Consider the following 25791-nt stretch of genomic DNA (forward strand, 5'->3'; position numbering starts at 1 on the left):
CTGTACTGACAATGAACAATGTCCTCCTTTGCATCAAGAGAGAGGCTAATTTAGGAATACAAAGCAAGTTGTGATGGCACACTAAACTTTACTTCCAAAGTCTCTCACCAGTTATGACTCCATGCCCCTTCTTGTGCCTTAGTTGGCTACTTCACTTTGTCCAATAGCAGAGCCATCCTGAGGCAGCCTATGTTATTTTACAGCTACAATAGAAGCAGAAGATCCACAAATGATATACAACAAAACAGGCACATATAAGGCTTAACCTGGGAAACAGTATACTGTCTTTGCTGTTGCCGAGCATATCGTAGATCCATTGTAGTTTTGAACAACTATTTATGTCTCCAACAGTGCAACCTGACATGACTTTTAGTAACTGATTTAGGAAACTACACTAATCAGCAGTGGCAGCTGGAAGAACACGCATGTAAAAAAGAGGCATATAAGAATAAATCAGAGAATGGTGATTGACTTGAGCTGTCATTCCTAGTTCTGTATTCCTACTATTAAGAACTTGCCTGCAGCAAGAAAATTCAGTTGTGACAAGGTTCTAAAAAAACGGAAAGATAACACAGAAATATGAAAATGAAGTCGATGCATTTATATATCCTTAACATAATAAATAGATGAAAATAATGAAGGAACAAACTATTATTGGTATGTACAGCTAGGATATACTGTATGAGATTTGATTTTTGCCAGAGATAGACAAAAAAAGATTCTTATGATACTTGTTCACAATGTTTTGTTTTTACAAATAAACTTTCCCTTATTTAAAGTATCTTAAGAACTTCTTAACAGCATCTTGCACAATTAAGGAAAGAAAGAAAGAACCACTAGTATGGGGGGTTTTTTGCCCAAGGCAGGCAAGAATTGCATACTAATAGGAAAGGCCATTTTCCAGCAATGGAGAAGGAAGCTAATCTCTAAAGGTGCAACCTACTTGAGAAGTACTGCTTGCATTTGATGAAGAACATTTCGCCTGCAGGTCAAAATGGGAAGGGGAAAGCAATTACAGCTGCAGTGCTAAGACCTGGAAAAAAGCTAGAAGCAAGTCTCCTGAGTTATCAAATAACTTCTTGAAACGAAGTAAGAGTCATTAGTTCTGTACAACTTTGATAAGACTGTCAAACCAGATAGTTTCCACTGAAGGTGGTAATTCTACAACTTCCTAGGGCATATTAGTTCCACGGACCAAACCTAATGTGCAATGTTTCTATTTATTTCACAGGAAATGCAACAGTGATCATGAATTAGTTTTGTTCTGTTTTGCTAATGGAATTGTTTAGTCAGTGACATGAAAAGTGGGCACAAGTTTTCCTTTCTGTTCCAGCTTATCATTTGTTCTCAAAACCTCTCTGCAGGGTAAGGGCATAGACTGGGAAGGGTGTGGAGGAAATATTTTCATGAAAGCACAGTTCTACTGGCAGAGGGATGGGTTCCAGGCAAGCACTACAAATATTTCCAAACAAAATGGAGCCATATAAATACAGATTATATCATTTCACTAATGAAAACAGATCTCATATTGTTTGTTTAACTATCTGCATTGAGAGAAAGTAGATCAACCTACATTACACAGAATTTCAGGTAGCTGAATGGAATGCATTAAATACAAATCCTTTAATGTTAAATATCCAGAGAAAATTTAACACTTAATAAATCAGTGCGAGCTTCTTAGTTACTTGGTGACCCCTGATAGTATCAATAGCAGTAGAGGTGTATAGAAGGGACAAAAAAAATATTACCAAGCTGATCCTCCAGATGTTGTTGGAATGGTAATGCTGAATTGCAGTTGAACAATACCTGGATGGCCACACAGTGCTCACTTGTGTGTTAAAGAAAGTAACTACTCACACTAACCACTCGGACTATTTACCTAGCGCAACCATCACAGAAGTTACATGTTCCAAACTTTGTTCTTCTGTCTCCTAAGGAGATTCTGGAATGCTGGAAAGGCCTCGGTGATGTTGGTGGTGGACACTCTGCCCATCTACAGTTGATCTTCTTCCTGTACTTCAAGAAGCTTTGCATCTTGCACTACTCCATATCTGGCTATGACAGTTAGTGCTAACATGCAACACAATGCAAGCCAAAGGCTACACTGCTTTAGTAGCACTGTAATAAAGTTGTAAAAGATAAAGGTAAAGGTTCCCCCGCACATGTGTGCTAGTCGTTTCCGACTCTAGGGGCCGGTGCTCATCTCTGTCTCAAAGCCAAAGAGCCAGCGTTTGTCTGAGGACGTCTCTGTGGTCATGTGGCCAGCATGACTAGACTCCAAAGGCGCCACGGAACGCTGTTACCTTCCCACCGTAGCGGTCCCTATTTTTCTACTTGCATTTTTACGTGCTTTTGAACTGCTAGGTTGGTAGAAGCTGGGACGAGTAACACGCGCTCACTCTGTTACGCGACACTCGGGATTCGATCCACCAAACTGCCAACCTTCTGATCGACAAGCTCAGCGTCCTAACCCACTGAGCCACCGCGTCCCTAATAAAGTTGTAGCCCATCCTAAATACAATTTGGTCAGAATCATTCCTTGGATTAGGCCCACTGTTTATTTAAATATGATTTGCTGAGTAAGTCATAATTGACCAAGTTCATTATAATTACCAAAACCATAAACAATAATTTACAGGCCACAATGGCTGAGATTCATGAAACTTGGCAAGCCAAATCATACAATCTATTTTAGGGTTGGAGTGGCATGCAAGTCTCGATATTAAGTGTCATTCTAATGGGATGAAAGGCAGGATGGAAATCTAAAGAATGATGAAACAGAGGTACCTACCGTGTATTCAATTTATATAGGTCAAAATACAGTAAAGCTCTCAATTTTAGTGCTTCAGATTACAAATTGGGAATATTATATTCTTGTAAGATCTGCCTGTAAATCAAAACCCTTGACCCCTGTCCCAAATCCTCAAAACTAGCCTAACCCATTGTGGGAGACAAGAAGAAATGAATGTCTTTTTCAGAAGTGTGACTGCCCAATAGGGTTGTCCCTACATTAACAAACTTAAAGGCATTCTTTGGTTCCAGGTAGCATTTAATGATGCAGCTCATTACAAAGAGGCCATCACTGCAACTGAGAGACTATTTTGCCCCCTCCCCTTTATCCCTAAAGCCCTATCTCAAGTTTCTATCCTTCAAGGTGAATAAACGTCTTGATTCTAAACATCATCTAATTTGTAATCCCATTATTGTTTCAAACCGGCATCTTTTCATTCTGTCTAGTCCAGCCATTTATTATGGAGATTCTGCAACTGCATTTGAGAAAGCTGTAGTACTGTGATACCCAGATCCCTGAAATGAGATTTGCCTGGGAAAATGTTTAGCTCCCATAGATCTTCCAAAGTAGCAGGATCCTTCAATTAACACTTAAGATTTCTACTACAGTAAAAATCATATAAAAAGACTGGCAAAGGCCTAGAGAAGGCTCCAGTAAATCCAGCAGCTTGTTTATTTACATTTAAACTATTAGGTAATCTCCCACGAAAGCAGGTCTAACACACCCAAAGTTTATTAATACCGGTAATAAAGATTATGTAACCAAGCAGCAAACTTGGCTGCCTATCTAAAAATGTTCCTTCTTACTTCATTTTGGAAATATTGTAAACAGCGAGGATTTGTGAATGTTCCCCTAGGCTGCATGCAGCCTCTATTCTTCTAAGATCTATGACAAAAAAACCGCCTGCAATACTGATTTGAAAATATGACTTCTTTTAATTGATGAAAAAAGAATCTATACAGATGGGACAGGGAATTTGGAGGGCCACCATTTTGTCTCAATGATATACCTGTTTATTATCGTTCTCTGGTTTTAGTCTCTAATTTTTCATCACTCAAATATCAAAACACCCTCATGCCTTAATGAAGCAAGTACATAACAATACATCCAGCTCCAAATTCCCTATTTTAACTCTTTAACAGAGGGACAGAAAGAATAAGCTGAACTGAGCAGAAGAAAAAATCTTGTCATTCTAAGCAGTTTCCTCTACTTTTGCTTGTAGATAAACAGAAATTACTTGCAGGTCAGACATGTTCCCAACTTCCACCAACTCATGTAACTATAAAAGCATATGGAATTTTTTTTATTTAAACTCCATGCAGATAAATTAACATCTGCAGAATAAATCCCTAGATAAATTATCCCAAGGTGGTTTCAAGCCACACATTACAGTGTGCTGAGCAGGCAGGGAAAATAAATAAAAGGCAGATAGTTTGATATCTAATCTGTATGCCAAGAGGAAGCCAAAGCTGGTTTTGTTTTTTTAGTCCATATGTTTGCAACTCAGAAGAACTTCAAAATACTTATAGTAGTGACTCAGAGTTACTAAGAAGAGGGTGGGGGCACAGAAGTTTGTCGACATACCCAATCTAGCATAACATACTAAGACATCAAATTGATGTCTGGAAAATGTTGGCCATTTATCAACCTAAATTAGCTCAACTCTGCCGATAATTGTCCTGCTCAACTATTTACCAGAATAAAAGCAGAATACGCAATAAGAAACTGCTCCTGCACATCTGATAATCAGACCTAACAAGCTCCTTTGATTAAGCAGAGAAGTTGGTAGCACACACATTGCACAATACTGTACTATTTTCTCCGGAGACACAGAGCTAGCAGACATTTTGTTTGCACCTGTATCCACTGCTGATCAAATCCTGAATAATCATGCAAACCCTGAAATTTAACACAATATACAGATTTCTGCTTACATTGTCCTTTACTGTGAATACAACAACATTGTATTTTTCATGATACTTCTCTATAAGAATTCTTCAAGAACAAGGCTCCACTCCATAGATAGACAGACAGATGAATCCTGGTGACTGCTTGGATAAGTCCTTGCATTTTTTCTGGCAAGATTTCAGAAGTAATTATGTTTGCAGCTGGCTTCATAACTAAGGTGGTCTCTAGCCCTATGCCTTAACCATTACACCAAACTGGCTATATCCCAGTTTAGAAAAGCTTATGTTATAGAAACACACAGAAACACACACCTACACATCTGATTTCACTGAAAGAATTCTGAAATGGTGATGTGATTCATTCCATTTAGTATTTCAAGGTATCCACCATCCCCAATGGAAAGATCACTGGATAAAAATTTCTCTCTATTTTCTTACAGGATATGAAATCTCAAGGGACCCCTGTTATCTTTCACATTTGTCAAATTATGAATAATGATTAATTACAGTAGAGGCTGGAATATAATTGCATATGTTTCATTCATTCTACAATACTTCACGTATTTTGAAACTGTTTGCAAACTAATTAGGATGACAGGTACAAATTAGGAATGAAAGCTATCGTATTCATTTGAGGGAAACATCCTTCACTGCAGTTCTATAATTTCTGAAAGGAAGGATTCAAACATTAGGTGGTATCAAACCTTTGGAGAAATTTAAATCAGTAGGACTTCAGTCATACAGCGTGGTAATTGTTATTTTGAAAAGCAAATTCCTCAAATTCCAAAAGCTGCATCTTACATTACAACCAATGAGGTAGGTAATCCTGTGTACAAGAACTATCAATCATTTGTACCACTAGCAATGTGCCTGACTTTTTAAAAAAAAAAAAACCATAGGAATTGAATCCGTCTTATCATTACAATGACTGTACATAGGTTCCAACAATGGACCAATCTACATTGCTCCAAATTCCCAACTGCTATCGCCGTTTGACCATACTGGCCTAGATTACAGCCTACATAGGAATGTTAGACAACACCCATAAAAATATCAGACTGGGCTACTATACAGGAAACTCATTTTTTTCCCTCCAAGTATTTCTAACTCACACCCACTTGTTATTATTTGGCAAGTATTTTTTGGGAAGTGATTTGCCCTTGCTTGTTTCTGAGGGTTGACAAAGACTGGCCCAAGGTCACCCAGCTGTACCTAAGGCAGAATCAGAACTCATAGTCTTCCAGTTTCTAGCCAAGTACCTTAACAACTGCACTAAACTGGCTCTCATGCCATTTAACTCCAGTTTTTAAAATTGCATGTTATTTGCTACAACATCCTGGAAACTGGACTGGTGGCTAAATGCACAAGACTCATTTCATCAGCTTCTGACTTGGTTCATGTATCACACTAAATCACAGATGAAATGTAATTGTGATTTGTGGAACAAGCCATAGCCTGTTCAAAGGTATTATACACATATTATTACTGCTAAAGTACCAAGATTTTTAAGTTTCATGCAGATTGCAGTTTTGTAAATATAAAGTTTCCATCCAGCATTGTAATGTTGAAATGAAAGACAGTAGATGCCTGCAAATACAGCAAAGGTGAACTGTTGCCCAACAGTTATTATTAAAGCTACAACTCCCAGCATCCTTTATGTTGTAATAAAGTTATAATCCAGTTATTCAAATAGTGCCTTCCTCAATTAAAGCCCAGCAAAGACAGAAATACATGAACAGACATTATTTTTTCACATTGACTTTATAGATAAAATATTGTAAGACATTTTTAAATTACAAAATAAATATCTCCTCTCTATGTGATCTGATTCTGAGCCACCAACACCTTCGTGTAGTTAAAACTACATGCTTCAATGGACTTGGTTCAAAAATATTGTCAATAGGACTTGATACTAGCATATAAAGATATTACCGCACGCTGTAAAATGGAAAACTCTCAGAGAAAACTTTTTGTGGTTAAGCAACAATTCCTTTAACAGGATGTCATTCTTTTTCTTCCAAGCTAACTGAATACTTGAATGCTTAGTTTATAAAGAAAAAATGAGGCCATATGCTGATTAAGATGCTAAGCTTCCTACTTTAAGAGTGGGTTGGATAAAGCTAGAATGTTAAAAAAACAAACAAACTAGAACTCTGAACAATGTTTGAATTTCTGTTTATTTTTTCATTTTAAATTGGGTGTTTTGTTGTGTCTTAGTACCTCCAGATTCATTCAAGAGAAGTGGGGAGGAGGAGGGTATTAATATAGTGGTTAAGTGTTGCATGGGCACTGTGGAGACCTAGACCCTAGTCCACCTTCAGGACATAAGATCCCTGATTAACTTTGAATGAGTCATTCTCAGTCATTCTGAGGCCTGCTATTATAAGGGTAAAAATAAAGGGAATAGAAATTGTCTTGAGCTCTTGAAGAACTAGCAGATGATAAAACTAATAAGTAAATAGAACTGGAGGTTCTAAATTAATTTCCAGGCTACAGTGCCGGAACCTAAAATTTGTAAGAGTGTGTTCTGCTTTAGTTGTCTTTCCTTTACCATTTGTTGAGAAGCAACTGAGGTATACAAAGTACTTTTGCTACTCTCAATGGGGGGAGCAGTCTTCTGCCTATCAAAATAAGGGGGATCTAAATGTTATTTTGTAAGTTTGATTAAAAAATGGCAACTTCTGTCCCATGAAACTGATTTTTCATGCCTCAGAAAATTGTGCTAATATTCCAGCAAAACACTTATCTGAAAAACTCCCATAAATTCTGTCCTGTGCTGTACAAATATTTCCTAAGGACCAAACATGTTGTACTTACGGACAAGGTAAGATGAATCTCCACATGATTACAGTTTTTGGAAAGCCTTTTCCTAAGTGCTCTCACTGCATCCTTGGGTCTGTGGTTAGAAGAAATAAAGTCAGAAAACATACTGACCATTAACTAAAATTCACCATACATATTATTTCTCTTATAATGTTAGCTGAAAATAAGGAATCAAGATTGCTGAAAGGAAACCACCCCCCAAAGAGGAAAATTAAATCAAGATGGGAATAAAGCAAGGTAGCCACTTCAGTGACAAAGGTGAGTTGTGTGTTTAGAGCAGTGTTTTTCAACCACTGTTCCGCGGCACACTAGTGTGCCGCGAGATGTTGCCTGGTGTGCCGTGGGAAAAATTGAAAAGTAATTATAAAATACTTTCTTTGTGTTTATTTGATTCCTATTCAAGAGAATTACTTTATATATAGTCAATATAGGCACAGAGTTAAATTTTTTAACATTTTCTAATGGTGGAGTGCCTCGTGATTTTTTTCATGAAACAAGTGTGCCTTTGCCCAAAAAAGGTTGAAAAACACTGGTTTAGAGTACATACACTAGAGGTGGGCAACTAAGGCAACTTTACGATTTATGGATTTCAGCTTCAGAATTACCAAGCTGGCTTGGACAAGTCATCGCACAAGTCTGGGAGTTGAAGTACACAGGTCAAAAAAGTTCCATAGTTGCCCACCTGCCAAAGAATAAAATTTCTCACTCCATTACTGAAGCTTGTACAATAGATAGTTAATTTCCAACATCTGCATGACCTCATGTCTGAGATGATTTGTATTTGGTAATTGACTGCGTAGCATCCCTATTAACAACAACAACAACAACAACTTTACTGTCACTTTGAATGTACACCAATCGGCATACCTCAAAATGAAATTTCGTTGCATACAGCTCTCAAAGGGTCACCATCTCCAATATACACTCCTTGTTCGTGGCCAGCTCAAGTTACAGATCTTCCATTTTAGTCTCTAGGGAGCAAACGATGGCAAACAGGACAGATGGAAACGGAGCTCCATGTGGATTAGCCCTCAAATTAGCTTGTATTCCTGCAGGACAACCTCACCTCCTTTCCTTTTTTTGATCCTGTATCTTCAACCTTTTCCTTAAAGAGGCCTTGCTCCTTTTTGTCCCTGGAGAACGCTGCCATACAGAAGGTAATATGCGACCGTACATAAGCTTTGCTGAAATGGTTTCCCAAACTCAAGGCATTGTTTCTGTCTACAGTAAAAGTACTGTAGGAACACTAGAGTCTTACCAAAATGTTGAATTCCAACTCCCATCAGCCCCAAATGCTGTAGCATGCCTAACAGTCAGTGTTGTAAGTAAGATGCCTTTCCCAGAGGCATGGAAAAATAATAATAATCATCATCATCAATACGAGAGAAAATAAAAACAAAACAATAAAAGATTATATTCAGAGTGACTCTGAGATAGATTCCGAATTTACTCCCAGCTTCTAATAGCCTGCAAAGTCTTTAACTACTGAAAATCCTTACTACATATCCTTACTCTTTACAGTATTATCTTTACTCTTTACTGTAGTATTATCTTTACTCTTTACTGTATTATCTTGGCCAAAATATAGTGTGACAATATCAACAAAGGCAATATTGATGAATTACCGGTAGCATTTCCAAATATAAATAAGCTAAGACAGCAGGGCATGCTAGTGTTGAAAATTATTTATTGTACGAAGATCTGTAGGGGAACAAGAAATTTTATCTACAATTTCCTTTATGTTCCTATCTAACCCTTTAGTGCAGGGGTGTCAAACTGCCGGCCCACAGGCCGGATGCGTCACACCAAAACTGCACCCACCCCATTGCCGGCAATGGGAAAAAAAGTCATGATACATCGCGACATGTCACATGACGTTGCAAGTTTGACAGCCCTGCTTTAGTGTACTTCATCACTAAGTAGACTCAACACCAATAGCATCAGTTAAAAAAACATGTTTTATTATTAATTTAATAATCTGTCTGATTTCCCCCCCAAAAAAAATCCACTCCAGATAATTGCATATAGGTTTGTAGTTGTGCTTTATCAATTATTGAGTTCAATATCATGAATAGCCATAATTGCTTAGCCATGGCTTGTTAAATAAGAATCAATTAGCTGGTTTCACAAAACATATTAAGGCAAGCCACAAGCCTGGAGTTAAAAACATACTGATTTTTTTATAAATGCTAAGCCACCCTAGAGCTCATCATGATATATGAATCAGGCCACTATCACACAGGACAACTAAGGATTACAGTACATTAATTGCATTTTAGCTACTTCCACATTTGCAACAGATTAGCTTATTGGAGGGAAGGGAGGAAGGAAAGATTGATTTTTCTCTTCTGTGGGCCAAATACCTAGAATACAAAATTACTCTGTGCAAGGCCAAGACATTAACATCAGGATCCTGGCTCACTTTAAGTCTAATTAAAGGATGCTTCAAAACAATCAAGGCAGACACGCTATTAAACAAATTGTACTCCACCTTAAAGAAGGCTGTGCTAGGTTATTGTGTTCTTTGCACCTCCTTATATATTTATGAAAAGGAAGAAAAATTGGTTTACAAATTTTCTGTGAAAAATGGAGATTTTCCCCCACTATAAATACCTTTATTTTTTAAAAAAATAACAAAAGATTTGGTTTTGAGTGGAATGAGGTAATTAGGGTTCACACCTCTTAGCTCTCACATAAACTTCGTCTAGTGCAGTGTTTTTCATGTACAGACTTCAACTCCCATAATTCCGTAATCAACCTGCTGGCTGAGGAATTCTGGGAGTTGAAGTCTATACATCTTAAAATTGGCAAGGTTGAAAAATCTTGGTCTAGTCCATTGCTTTGATTCCATTACTAATAGGCCTCTACGTTTTTCCATTAATCTCAAAGGCAACCCCCTCCCCCCACCCCAAAACTGTCCTTCTGGTAATAGCTCTGCATAGGGAAATTTTCCATAGTTTTCAATGTCTTCTTTAAAGGGGCAGAAGAGAACCAACAGAGGAGCTTCTTTGGTGGAAAGATTTTGAAGAAACAGAGCTGAGGTTTAAGATAGCATGTCAAAAAAAAAGAGCTCTTGGTACAGAGAAGTCTTCATACAACTCAGTGCTTCCACCTCCATCACACAGGACAAAAAACCAGCATGCTCAAGGGTTTGCTTAGTTCTTTTGCATTTTGGAGGACATTATATTTCTAAATCATCTTTCAATTAGAAGCTATAAGTGGTGTGTGTATCCTGTTTTCCATAAAACAACAATCCTGTGAGGTAGACTGGGCTGAGAAACAGCTTCCGTGACTGAGGTCAAGAATCTGGGTCTCTACTCTTAATCTGATATTTTATTGATTACTTGACACTGGCTCATTTGTGGGATTACATTGTATTTTTAAAAGGTGAAATGGCATGCTTAAGCCTTGCAGAAACTTCAAGCATCAACAATGGACTCCAAATTGAGAAGAGCACATCTTCCTTCCCCAGTCATTACCATTTTCTATAGAGGGACAATTAAAAGCATCCTGTCATTTTGTATTACTGTATGGTTTGGAAATGCTTTGGATAGGGAGGCTGTGCAGAGAGTGGTGAGGACAGCAGAAAAGATTACTGGATGTTCACATCCTTCTATTCAGGACATGGCATATAAGCGCTGCTTGACCAGAGTCCGCATATTGTCATGAATGCTACACATCTTCTCTATGACCAGTTTTCTTTGTTACCTTCTGGGAGGAGGCTTCACAGTATCGGAAGCAGAACAGCTAGATTCCGTAATAACTTTGTATTACCGGTATATAGCATCAACCTTGTTAACTTTCAAGACTTTTTTTCCACTATGTGTTTCCACTATTGTGATTAATATATAAACACACATGTCTCTGTGTGTATATATGTGTGTGTTTGTAGTGTGTGTCTGTGTGTATTCTTTTGAGAATGGGCATTAGAATTTCATTTTTTAACAGGTGCAGTGTGTTCACAGAAAAAAGTGAACATAAAGGTTATCTTATCTTAAATTCAGGCCCTGAATTTAAGGTGGCCTTCAAATGCTACATGAAGCCTTATGTGGCCTTCAAGATACTTCTGACTATATAATACAAAAGGAAAAGCATGACTTTAGAGCTTTCCGCCCCCCCCCCCCACTCCACCCCCGGGTGAAATTTCTCTGGCAAGAGATCATTTCACTTTTTAATACTTCGTAAACAGGCATATTCTATTGTTCCTGATGACTCTTAGCTTAACTTTGGTTATCTCTATTGCTCATCTAGATTAAACGGTAACGATACCAACCAACTGTTAAATGACCAGCTTTTAGTCACATAATTTCAAATGCTGAACTGGACATAGGTTAGAGGGCTGCTAAACGCTGACACATAAGCCAAACCAAAACTCATATAATCCTATTCCCCCTGTAAACATGGCTTCTCTTTAGCTAAGCCCACAGATGTCTGAGGTTATGCAGACCCAAAGAAAGTTAGTAGTTAGGAAAGGGAGGAGGTACTGTATATCTCCCCATGTTGAAGATGGAAAGACTGTTTTAGAGGAGTAACATTACAGCTTCCGTAGGTGAGGTCAGGAACTCAAACCTGGGTCTCCCTACTCTTAATCCAATATTTTATCGATTACTTCACACTGGCTCATTTGTGTGATTACATTGTATTTTTAATTTTTTAAAAATTTGTTATAGTTGCCCACATCACGGAACCAGTCCCTGGTGCCAAAAAAAGATTGGGGGCCGCTGCTTTATAGGATAGAGGAAGTATGCCTTTACTGCCACAATGCCTGCCCACTGCAAAGCCTCTCTCAAAGTCGGCAGGTCTGCGCGACGTTTGGGGAGGTTTGGGGAGGCGCCCAAACCTCCCCAAACGTCGGCAGGTCTGCGCGGAGGAACGGAGACCTGGGGAGGTTTGGGGAGGCGCCCAAACCTCCCCAAACGTCGGCAGGAGGAACGGAGACCTGCCGACGTTTGGGGAGGTTTGGGGAGGCGCCCAAACCTCCCCAAACGTCGGCAGGTCTGCGCGGAGGAACGGAGACCTGGGGAGGTTTGGGGAGGCGCCCAAACCTCCCCAAACGTCGGCAGGAGGAACGGAGACCTGGGGAGGTTTGGGGAGGCGCCCAAACCTCCCCAAACGTCGGCAGGTCTGCGCGGAGGAACGGAGACCTGGGGAGGTTTGGGGAGGCGCCCAAACCTCCCCAAACGTCGGCAGGTCTGCGCGGAGGAACGGAGACCTGGGGAGGTTTGGGGAGGTGCCCAAACCTCCCCAAACGTCGGCAGGAGGAACGGAGACCTGCCGACGTTTGGGGAGGTTTGGGGAGGCGCCCAAACCTCCCCAAACGTCGGCAGGTCTGCGCGGAGGAACGGAGACCTGGGGAGGTTTGGGGAGGCACCCAAACCTCCCCAAACGTCGGCAGGAGGAACGGAGACCTGCCGACGTTTGGGGAGGTTTGGGGAGGCGCCCAAACCTCCCCAAACGTCGGCAGGTCTGCGCGGAGGAACGGAGACCTGGGGAGGCGCCCAAACCTCCCCAAACGTCGGCAGGAGGAACGGAGACCTGGGGAGGTTTGGGGAGGCGCCCAAACCTCCCCAAACGTCGGCAGGTCTGCGCGGAGGAACGGAGACCTGGGGAGGTTTGGGGAGGTGCCCAAACCTCCCCAAACGTCGGCAGGAGGAACGGAGACCTGCCGACGTTTGGGGAGGTTTGGGGAGGCGCCCAAACCTCCCCAAACGTCGGCAGGTCTGCGCGGAGGAACGGAGACCTGGGGAGGTTTGGGGAGGCGCCCAAACCTCCCCAAACGTCGGCAGGAGGAACGGAGACCTGCCGACGTTTGGGGAGGTTTGGGGAGGCGCCCAAACCTCCCCAAACGTCGGCAGGAGGAACGGAGACCTGCCGACGTTTGGGGAGGTTTGGGGAGGCGCCCAAACCTCCCCAAACGTCGGCAGGTCTCCGTTCCTCCGCGCCCTGCCTGCCTGCTTCTTTCCGCTGCGGAAAGAAGCAGGCAGGCAGGGCGCGGAGGAACGGAGACCTGCCGACGTTTGGGGAGGTTTGGGGAGGTGCGCGCGCACCTCCCCAAACCTCCCCAAACTTCGGCAGGTCTCGGACGGCGGTGGCTTGGGAGAGGTGCGCGCGATCCCGGAAGCACCAAAGCCTCGGCCGCGCACAAGTCCTCGGTAAGTTTTTTTGTTGACTGGAGTATAAGCCGAAGTGGAATTTTTCAGCCCAAAAAGTGGGCTGAAAAATTCGGCTTATACTCAAGTATATACGGTAATTGTTTTTAATCTATTATTTCTGGGTTTTGAAAGTCACCCAGAATCTAATAGAGTGGGCAACTAGAACAAATTTAATAAATTAAATTAAACTGAGACATCTTTCAAAACAATGTGCCAATTTTCTTTGCGTGGTTGGAAATTGCTTAGAGGATAGGTCCACAGCAATAACACTGATATTGCCTTTGGCTGGGTAATTCTGTTGTAACTATGAGTTGCTGTTTTTTTGTTGATTTGATTCAGCCTTTGTTGCTGGTTTACTTTATTATTATTATATTTGTAAGCCATCCAGGAAACATTTTTAAAAAGAAGAACAGGTTCCACTGCTAAAGTATAAATAAAAGGCTATGGCTGGAGTCCAGAGAATAATCCCTACCAAAACAACAAAACCCATCCCAGAAAAATAAACCCAGGATTAGCAATAAGCAATACTTCTAAATGCATATAAACATCAGCCTATATCTTAATGTGTACAGAGGAGCAAACAGTAAGAGATAACGCTTATTTTATTCCAGTTTTGCTTTGGGCAAAAATTTCTCTTTAAGTAATGATTCTCACAGACTGCAGTCTTCAAAATATGTGGGACTCTCACTCTCTTTGGCTATGCTGGTTAAAGACCTACAGGTAGTCCTTGAATTATAACTGTAATTGAGCCTGAAATTACCATTATAAATTGTTATAGTCGTAAGTCAAGTCATCCACATAACTGGAAGTAATTGCCAGGCCTTTTTTTGTGATGGTTTTTAATCGTTAAAAGAACATGGCAGTTATTAATAAACCTGTTCATTTGAATGGGCATTTTTAGCTGGAATTGTGGTCACATGGCTGAGGAATGCTGCACAATGGGTCGTAAAGCTGACCTGCCCTATATGCAGCCACATGACCTCAGGGGGCATGTGGTGTGACCATTTATGACGGTCAGGGATGTTTTATGGGCTGTAAGGTACCCATTCAGCAGCCATCATAACTGCAAACATTCTCAAAATAACTTGTTAAGCAACAAGTCATCTAGACCAGTGGTCCCCAACCTTTTGGGCAACAGGAACCAGCTCTGTGGAGAGAGGTTTTTCCGTGGACTGGAAGGGACATGGTTTTGTGTGCTGCCTACATCCCTCGGATGGGACTTCACTTGTTTGTGCGGACCGATTTCTAACATGCCGCGGATCAGTGCCAGTCCACAGAGCGGGGATTGGGGACCCGTAATCTAGACTAAAGCACACCCAATAAGATTAAGATCGATTCTTTTTCTCTACTGAAAGAAAGCAGCCAAGATATACCAGAGTATATGTGTGTGGAAAGGGAAGAGTTACATTCAAGAGCTCTGATATGTAGCTCCTGATAACTCATCCAAGATTCTAGATGTTGTGTTTATTGCTACTTCATACACTGAACTATGTTCACACATTTTTGGATTTTCAGAGTTGCTGAACTATCATTCTCAGCAGTCTTCAACAATCATGGCTAATGGTAAGGAATGCTAGTAACTGTAGTTCAGCACTTTCAGGACAGTTTCCCATTGTGCAGCAACCTCCATTGCAAGTCACAATAACAAATCAGTATGTCATATTGTCATGCAAATAGTACAATTCTGTGCTTTAATGACAATGTGACATCTGATGCAAGGACAAGTTGCACCATTTGTGCAATAATATCAATTCAGAAATGGCATTTGCCTCTATCCTTGTGTTATGTGAAGTAGGTTGAAAGTGGTTTGTTTGGTTTTTTTGCATGTTGGCAAAAGAGGTACTGTCACTTCAAGCAAATCAGGATATGTTACCCTTACATAGCAGTAGTTAGCAAATAAGGGGTACACTTGGGAGAGTTTTGAATATTACTAGAACTCTTTTGAATATTAGTAAAAGAGAGCCCTAACTCATCCATAAGTAAGAGTTATGGTACAATTAAAAAGTCAGTTTCAACTAGTATTGTAGTTCTTAAACAACAAACCTCAGGACATAGAATTACATGCTCAAAATACCATGCTGCTTCTTTGCAAAGTTACACACCTCAAACAGGATGTTTTCTGCTAGATGCCCTGTAGTTCCTGCTTCAAAGGTCTCCTGGAAATACAGCTTGTGGACTGAGCATTGGCATGAGTGTCATTTAGTCACAAGACTCACTGATCAAACACTCTTTCTCAGGCAAAGACACATCCCAGGGTTGCTCTCAGGATAATGGACTTCTCTGCATTTTTTTGAAGGCAGGACACCAATGTAATTAAAGGTAGTCCTTGATTCATGACCGTTTGCTTAAACAAGATTTGAATTAGCAACAACCTCCGTAAAGGAGACTTATGACCTAAATTTGAACTTACAATTGTTGCCCGTCCCCATAGTCACATGATTGCAATTCAGGCAACTGGCTCACTTATATGACCAGTTGCCCACCTTGCGATCATGTGACTATTAATTGCAACATCTTTGCTGGTTTCCAATTTGCACTTTGGAGCTCCTTTCATGTCCCTGTTAATGAGCCCACTGAAGTGGTACCTATTTATCTACTCGCGTTTGCACGCTTTTGAACTGCTAGGTCAGGGGTAGGCAACCTTGGCTCTTATATGACTTGTGGACTTCAACTCCCAGAATTCCTGAGCCAGCCGGCTCAGGAATTCTGGGAGTTGAAGTCCACGAGTCATAAAAGAGCCAAGGTTGCCTACCCCTGTGCTAGGTGGACAGGAATTGGAGTGAATGACAAAAGCTCTGACACACAGCAACACTCCAGCTTCGAACACTCCAGCTTCGAACGTGCTTCATTGGCATATAGTCAAGTTGATCAAATGACCATGGAAGTGTCTTTGAACAACACTGACATCCTCAGCTAAGAATGGAGATGTGCACCACCCCCTACAGTTGGACATGACTGGACAGGAGAAAAGGGATAAGAATAGCTACTATTGCTCACATCTATTCAAATGCTAAAAACCAGTGAAGGCTCTAGTCAAACTTGCAAGATCCTATAAATCAGGGGTGTCCAATTTTGGCAACTTTAAGACTTGTGGATTTCAACTTCCAGAATTGCCCAGATAACAGATGGACACCCTACTATAGATTCTATATATGACCATTACAGAACTGCTTTACTCACCATGTTTTCTAAGTATACACTGTCATTCATTTACAGACACATTTAATGAACAAGTACCAACAAATATGAGTTTTTATGGGAGGCAGGATACAAGTACAGCTACCAGGAAACTAGGATTGCCTAATATGTGCGATTTGTCTATTTATTATTTATTTATTTATTTATTTATTTATTTATTTATTTATTTATTTATTTATTTATTTATTTATTTGCATTTATAGTCTGTTCCAGAGACACCGGACAATTCACATTCAAATCCAACTCATAGGGCAACAGTAATCACAATATCAAAAACATATAGCAATATCAATTTTCAAACTATTCATTTCTTGCTGCCTGTGATTTAAAAAAAAAGTCAAGATGAAGATTTCACAGCACATGAAGAAACTTTTACATGGGTCTCATGTCAATCAAGCCCCACTTAAAGGCAAGCAAAAGGGACTCGGTGAAAGTTGGCAACCCCTAACATGCATTGCAACAGATGAAGGAGTTCCTACAACTTCATATAAAGCTAAAATGGGTAAACCGTAAACACCACTCGGTCTGGTTGGCAGTTGTTTTTCCCCCCTAATCGTGCAAATCTCTTCCCGCATCATTCAATCAGAATTGTGAATGCATTGTTTTCAGGGAACATTTTGTGAATTTTTTTTTAAACTTATATTTATTTTACTTCTTAAAAATAAAGTTTAAGTAAATAATAATTGTGAGATATGTGAGACATGTCATCAGAATGGATGAGTGCTATATACTATATACTATATATATATATATACTATATATATATATATACTATATGCTATATACAAGAGCCTTGGTGGAGCAGTGGGCTAATGCCTCCTTAAGTAACACCAGCTGCCTGCAATTAGTGCAGGTTCGCATCCCACCAGGCTCAAGGTTGACTCAGCCTTCCATCCTTCCGAGGTAGGTAAAATGAGGACCCAGATTGTTGGGGGCAATTAAGCTGACTTTGTAATAATGCCGCTTGGGGGGTGTATGAAAGCCCTAATAAGCAGGCATATACATAGAATGAAGGCTACTGCTAAGCTTGTAAGCCGCCCTGAGTCTTCGGAGAAGGGCGGGATATAAATGGAATTAAAATAAAATAAATAAAAATAAAAATACCTCTCTAGTTATTCTATTGTGTACTGGAGTCTGGAAGAGATCTCAAGGTTGATCATACAAGCGTTACAAAGACATTGCGAAAGAAATCCCACACCACTGTGACTTCCAGCTACGACAGGGGTGTCAAACTGCCGGCCTGTGGGCCAGATGCATCATAGCAAAACCATGCTCACCCCATTGCTGGCAATGGCAAAAAAGTCGTGATACGTTGTGACACGTCATGTGACATTGCGAGTTTGACACCCCTGAGCTAAGAAAACAAGAAGCTGCAGCTGCTGACAAGGCCTCTGCTATGAAGCCTTCACCAGCTTTGAAGACACGTGCCACCCAAAATTGATAGAAAACAAAGTGGCATCACAGAGCATCACCCACAATTACCACAACAATGGACTTCCCATGCCTTTCCACTGTGCTAAATTCTGTGCTTCTAGCCTGGGACAGCAGAGCCACCTCCACATCCAGAGATGAACTGCAAATCAGTGTCTTCTTTCAAACCTGAAAGACTATCATCTTATATTTCTTAGCCTCAAGTTCCACAAAAGCCACAAAAAAAAAGTTCCCCCAAGTTTCCCCAACTGCTGAAGAACAAAATGATACAAACAAAAAAGGCAGCAATTCATGAAGAAGCATTGTTATTCTCTAACCTCATAGCTAAAGATTGAACACTTATCTTTTCAAAGAACATCAAGCAGCTTACCCTTCCTCAGTTGTGTTGATAAGGTCACAAATATGCATAAACTGACCCCATTCTTCTGTCTGCAAGGCTCCAAAAGTAGCTTTCGCTGCCAAAGGAAAGATTGGGCTCACAGTTAAAAAGCTAGACAATTTGGAACAAACTGTTATTTTAGATAATCAAAGTAGGACATTTAGACTTAGAAGACAGCTTTTCCAAAGTAAAAAAATGAGAGAATGGCCAAATATATATCTAGTACAGATAGTCCTCGACTTACGACAGTTCATTCAGTGACTGTTTGAAGTTACAATGGCCATGAAAAAAGTGACTTATGACCTTTTTTCACACTTGTGACCACTGCAGCATCCCAATGGACATGTGGTCAAAATTCAAATACTTGGGAACTAACTCATATTTATGACGGCTGGAGTGTCCCAGTTGTCATGTGATCCCCTTCTGACAAGCCAAGTCAATGGGGAAGCCAGATTCACTTAACAACCTTGCTACTAACTTAACAGCTGCAGCGATTCACTTAACAACCGTGGCAAAAAACGTAGTAAAAATGGAGCGAAATTCACTGAACTCTCTCGCTTAGCAACCGAAATTTTGAGCTGAATTGTGGTCATAAGTCAAGGTTCCACCTATAAATAAAAATACATATCTGTCTGCCGACTTTAAAATGTAGGGAATTCAGCTAATGGTAACAGATTGTATTTGGTGGCGCCAAGGGTGTATGCATCCAAGATAAAATGAGCCTAAAGCCCTCAGATGCTACTGAACCTTAATCTCCATCAATCTTAATCAACAACTTCTGGAATTTCACCCATTGCCCTGTAGGATGCAGGAACACCAGCACTGCATTAATGCCTATATCGACAATTTTTGGCCCTGAAAGAGGAGACTTCAGCAGATGCTACCTTCTATTGGACACCTGTTGTGGTTAAAAACTCTTGCAAAGTTCAGAAAGCACAGATGTGCACTTCCCACGAGTTCTGATTCTGTTGCTGACTGACATTTCCTGTAAGTAATCTTACCAACTAGGTAAACTGTCAGTTGCTCTCCCCATTCTTCCAAGGCTCGCGGAAGGTTCGAGCGCCCTATATAGCAATCGGTTGCCGTTGGCGTTTCTGTTAACATTGCAGCAATCTTAATTTCCAGTGGGCAGTGGATAATAGCTTGGGATTCGAGTTACCATAAAATGAAGCCCTTCTCCCCACAACCCTTTTGAGAACACAAATTCGAGAGCCTCACGCACGCCGTCTGGGTCCAATCGCAGTGTCAATGCTACTACCCAGCGCTGAAAGCAGAAGTTTCAGGATTGAGCCGCTAAATTCAGAGACGGCCCGGGCCAAGACGAAGGGGACGCGAGCTCCCCGGCAAGGCGCCGCTTACCGATCAGATGGCCCACGGGGGTGCCGAAGGCATCCTTCTGGCTCTTCCCAAAAGCCATGCTTGCGCCTGAGTTTTTCAGGCCCGTTCGAGAGACCAGGATCTTCAGATCGGACCCGAGAACGACGTCCGCCAACCTTCTCCCTTAGCAGCTGAAGCCGACGCCTTCCACCTCTGCTCCAGTGGCTGCCCCGTCGGGGACCGCTTGCCCAGTGCCTTTCCCGGAGGCGGGAAGGAGGAGCTTGGCGACCGCCTTCCAGGTGCTCGCCAGGGCTGGCCTCCCATAAGCTCCGCGACCGGGATCACGTGCCGGGCGGGACTGGATCAGACCTGCCCTGGCTTGGAGATCAGCGTCGGGAGGCGCCTGCCCGCGGTCTGCTTCCCCCCCCCCCCACGCTTCCTTCGGGGAATACCACGAGGTCGAGAAGCCTCTTTTGCTCCCTGGTGTTTCCTAAAGCCGTTTCGATTTGCAACTTCCGCGATTGGGCGGGGGTGCTCTCATCACCCGGGGTGTCTGCTTCCTTTTCGAAGCGGGAGGGGAGAACGATTTGGTATCCCACAACCGCACTTTTCCCCCCTCCTGTTCCGACCCTGAACGTCGGCACGTTTGAGTCCGGCTAATAAATTCGAGCTAATAGATAAGATAACCTTTATTGTCATTTTTTATTTTTTACTGTGGGCACATCGGCACACGTTAAAAATGAAATTTAGTCTGTTTCGAATCGAGCTTCCCTTCTGGTAACTTTTTGGATCAGTTCAGGATGCATCACGCTGAATAATAAATAATAATAATAAACCTTTATTGTCAAAGTACAACGTGTACATTGCGATTAGCTGAGCCTCTCCCCCCCCCTGCTCTATTCCTCCAACACACAGTGACAACAAACCCTCCATCCTACCACACCATGTGAACCAACTACACCACACCGGCCTCCCAAATCAATTCTGCATAAGTGCATAGAGATTATATCCCATTTAAAAGCCTAACAGCCCACGGATAAAAGCTATTTTTCAGCCTGTTGGCTGGCTATACTCCTATATCTCCTACCGGATGGTAGGAGAGTAAAGAGATACCGTCCAGGGTGTGAGTCATCCCTGAGAATCTTCCTCACTCTTCCAAGGCAACGAGCTCTGGCGTTGTCATCCAGTGGTGTCAGGGGACAGCCCACAATGTCTTGTGCTGCACTCACCACCCTCTGTAATATCTTCCTATCCGCGGCTCTCAGGCCAGCATATCAAACCACAATACAGTGCGAGAGGACGCTCTCTATAGTAGACCGGTAAAAGAGGGTCATTAGCCGTTGTTCTACCCTGTTCTTCCGCAAGACCCTGAGAAAGTGAAGCCTCTGTTGGGCCTTTCTAGCCACCTGGGTTGTGTTAACTTTCCAGGTCAGATCTTCACAGAGGTAGACTCCCAAAAATTTAAAGGAGGAAACTCTCTCCACACAGTCCTCCCCGATGTAAAGTGGGGCAGGTTCCTCCTTTTTTCTCCGGAAGTCTAACACCATCTCTTTCGTCTTGCCAATGTTTAGGTGCAAGTTGTTGTTACTATACCATATGGATAGTTTTTGTACCTCCGCCCTATATGCTGTCTCATCCCCACCTGTAATAAGACCCACCACAGTTGTATCATCTGAGAATTTGATTATCGCAGTGGATGGGTCAGATGATACACAATCATAAGTGTATAAAGAGTACAGGTAGGGGCTAAGCACACAGCCCTGTGGCGTGCCGGTGCAAAGCTTCAGGGGGGTGGACAAAGCAGACCCGACCCTCACTGTTTGTAACCGATCCCTAAGAAAGTCTTGAATCCAATCGCAGATGGCGGGGGAGAATTTCAAGTCAGTCAGCTTCTCGATGAGAATGCTCGGCAAAATGGTGTTGAAAGCCGAGCTGTAGTCAACAAAAAGCATCCTGACGTAACTTCCAGGTCTCTCGAGATGACTTGCTACAGAGTGTAAAGCAGTAGCTATGGCATCGTCTGTCAACCTATTTCCCCTGTAGGCAAATTGATGTTTATCAAAGTCCAGTGGGAGGCATGTCCTAAGATGTTGGAGAACCAATCTTTCGAAGCATTTCATGACTACAGACGTTAATGCAATAGGTCTGTAGTCATTCAGGCAGTCAACTTCAGTTTTCTTGGGGACTGGGACAATGGTAGCTGCTTTCAAGCACGATGGTACACATGCCGTTTGCAAGGAGGTGTTAAAAATCCTTGCCAGGACCACTGCTAATTGATCGGCACAATTCCTGACCACTATCCCCAGCACCCCATCTGGGCCTGCGGCTTTGCTGGGATTCACAGCCTTCAATACAGCTCTCACTTGGTGTTCACACAGGGTGAGTGGCTGAGAGTCAGAAGGCCGGCCAGCAAAGGCTACGGGGTCTGGTCTTTTAACCTCGTAGCGGGCGAAGAAGATATTCAGCTCCTCAGCCAACGAGGCATCGGTGTTTGCCATGCTCCTCGTGCTGCCCTTATAGTTGGTTACGTGCTGCAGTCCCTGCCATAATTGCCTCGAATCGTTATTCGCTAAGTGGTTCTCCACCTTTTGTTTGTATTGTTGTTTTGCCATCCTAATGCCTCTTCTGAGATTTCCCAATTTCGCAACCCTTTACGTTTGTAGGTGCAGAAATAAAAGCAACTTTTATAAAATCATTGCCATTTCATACATAACCCGTATGGTAAATTAGTAACCATTATCACCACAGACGTCCATCTTTGTAGTGAGGGAACGATCAAAAAGATCGTTAATAACTAAGATGATTAAGGGCCTGGAGACGGAAAACATGAAGAACGGTTGCTGGAATTGGGTATGGCTAGTCTAGAGAAGGGATGCGGTGGCTCAGTAGGTTAGGACGCTGAACTTGTCGATCAGATGGTTGGCAGTTTGGCGGGTTGAATCCCGAGTGCTGTGTAACAGAGTGAGCGCCTGTTACTCGTCCCAGCTTCTACCAACCTAGCAGTTCGAAAGCATGTAAAAATGGAAGTAGAAAAATAGGGACCACTCCGGTGGGAAGGTAACAGCGTTTCGTGCGCCTTTGGCATCTAGTCATGCCGGCCACATGACCACGGAGACGTCCTCGGACAAGCGCTGGCTCTTCGGCTTCTAGAGTTGGAAATGACTAGCACGCATGTGTGGGGGAACTTTACCTTTACCTTTAGTCTAGAGAAAAGAAGGACTAGGGGTGACATGATAGCAGGATTCCAGTATTTGAGGGGCTGCCACAAAGAAGAGGGAGTCAAGCTACTCTCCAAAGCACCAGAAGGCAAGACAAGAAACAATGGATAGAAACTAATTAAGGAGAGAAGCAACATGGAAATAAGGAGAAATTTCCTAACCTTGAGGACAATTAACCAGTGGAACAGCTTGCCCTCAGAGGTTGTGGGTGCTCCGTCACTGGAGGTTTTTAAGAAGAGATTGGACAGCCATTTCTCTGGAATGATATAGGGAGGGTCTCCTGCTAGAGCAGAGGATAGGTCTAGATTAGAAGACCTCCAAGTTCTCTTCCAGCTCTATTCTGATTGATTAAAATAATGACATGGGGAAGAATCCCATCTTTTTGTTTGGAAAGCTTAAACTTTCCTCTGCTTCGCCTTTCTTTAAACAGCTTTTTGGGACTGGTGGGGACATTCAGAATTTAGCACCTCTAATGCAGGCACATCAGCAAAATGGGTGCTATGGCGATAAACGGCCTGTTAGAAAGAGTTGCCCTGGTAGGTTTGAAGGTTTGCAAAACAACTAAAAATAAACTGTTGAAATTGCTCTTTACCACCCCTTCTAGCCTAGTCAGTCTCCCTTCATCTTTTTTATTAGCCTGATAAAGTAGATGCAGTTTGAAACAGCACAGGACTTTTGCCCTTTACTGCAGTGGTTGTAGGATTTTTCCCTTGGAAAGAAAGGCATCGGCGCTTTTAGTAAAGTATACGCATATATACATATAAATTGTTTATAATTAGAAGAATCTTTTTGTAGCTTGTAAGCCGCCCTGAGTCTTCGGAGAAGGGCGGGATATAAATGGAATTTAAAAAAAAAGTTATTTATTTATTTATTATCAAATTGATTGTATTCTTTTCATGGTATTCTGTAATATACCTGAGGGCTGAAGGGACATAAAACGGGATGTAAGTCCCCTGTTAATTGCATTTTACAATTGGGACAAGAGCCACAATGAGATTTGATATTTTTTTTTTCCAGATTAAATCCCAGCGACTTCACTGGAATGCATTTCCAGATTGACAACTGCAAGCAAAATCCACATTCAAGAAAGTCCCAGGGCTTTTGTTATTCCTTAAACATTCTTCTCCAGCTTGGGGACCCTCAAAAGATCATATTTCAATTCCCATAATTCTCACCAATGGTCAGACTAACTATGGAGTCCTGGGAATTCCCCCCCCCCCCCCGCTGTTAACTGTGATTTACCTGAATTCTTTCCTGTCACCTCTATTAAGGCTGGTTAGGAAAATGAATAGCTGGGGAAAATAAATTATGGCATTACAGTTCCTCCAGGCATGCAAGTCTACCATTATACTATCGTAACACATTGTTGGGCCATTTATCATAGCTGAAAAAGGAGGGCAGGGGAGGTCTAAACAATTTCTTGAATGTTGTGGTTAACCATGATGTGGCATTTAGAAAGAGTGAAACATTAGATACAAACATCTGGTACTCTTTTGTTCTGCCTTCAGCACTTTACTTTTCTGTATGGATTTGAGCTAAAGAATTTATCATTTTCTAAGCTAGTCACATTCTTACCTGTTTTACATTTATTTTCACGGCAGGAATGCTTGTGAATCCAGAGGCATCAGGAGGAAGAATGACAGGATAATGAAAATGGGTCCTCTAATATAATTTAATATTTGAAGATCAGGGTTGGGACAACAAGATAGAGCAGACTAACAAACCAATGCTCTATAAATCAAGACTACTTTTATTGTAATAGCTATAGTAGTAAAATCTGAAGGTGCTTCCCCTTCCCTCGCTTTATTTTAGTGAGAATTAAGGAGGGGCTTGTTTGAGATGTTTTCTCAAGTTACTTTTTTTGGCCTGGGCTCAAGCGCCTTTTATCTGATTATTGCCTTGATAGCAGTTCTTCCTCCTGTCTTTCAAGGCCATTCCCCATGTCCCTCCACAGTCAATAACCTAGGTTTTTTTTATTCAACAAATAAACATAGCTGGTTAGCTTATATATCAGGTGAGATGCTTAAGATGTAACAGATGCTATTCTAGATCTACATTTGGCATAAAGCTAATCTTAATCATTTCTGCTTAAAAATGGGTCTCTGAAAAGCTAGACAGCTTTCCAGAGTCATACGTTTAGGCCTTTAAGGACAATCAATTAAAAAGTACTTGTTAGTGCAGGGGTAGGCAACCTTGGCTCTTTTATGACTCATGGACTTCAACTCCCAGAGTTCCTGAGCCAGCATAGCTCAGGAATTCTGGGAGTTGAAGTCCATGAGTCATCAAAGAGCCAAGGTCGCCTACCCCTGTGTTAGTGTCAAAGCCAGGACCTAAACAACTCTGAATCAGAAGAAGCAGTTCCAGCTGAACCATGGAGACACCAAGCCAGGAATCAGTTGAGGCGATAACACAATCAGAACAGCTGGAATAATTAGGTGATGGAATGTAACTTCTAAGCCTTTGGGCTCTGGGAGTAGAGTGGAGAGCAGAAGAAAGATGCTCACTGAGACCCCCTTGTCGAACAAGAGCCACCTGGCTTAACTAAAAACAGCCTTATGTAAGATTTAGAAACAAT

General features: G+C 41.8%; 1 protein-coding gene across 1 annotated transcript in view; it reads right to left on the reverse strand.

Annotated features, from left to right (window-relative positions):
• The window catches only part of TOM1L1 (target of myb1 like 1 membrane trafficking protein), a 47002-nt gene extending 26725 nt beyond the window's left edge, over nt 1–20277 (reverse strand). Inside the window, exons 1-3 of the mRNA XM_081317267.1 lie at nt 20041–20277; nt 18673–18757; nt 7516–7594 (exon numbers count right to left, since the gene is read on the reverse strand). Coding sequence (XP_081173393.1) covers nt 7516–7594; nt 18673–18757; nt 20041–20098 — 222 coding nt within the window. The 5' untranslated portion in view covers nt 20099–20277. The remainder of the gene's footprint in view (nt 1–7515; nt 7595–18672; nt 18758–20040) is intronic.
• Between the last annotated feature and the right edge of the window lie 5514 nt (nt 20278–25791).

This window comes from Vipera berus (assembly GCF_964194415.1).
Source record: "Vipera berus genome assembly, chromosome: 2".
NCBI classification, from domain to species: Eukaryota; Metazoa; Chordata; class Lepidosauria; order Squamata; family Viperidae; genus Vipera; species Vipera berus.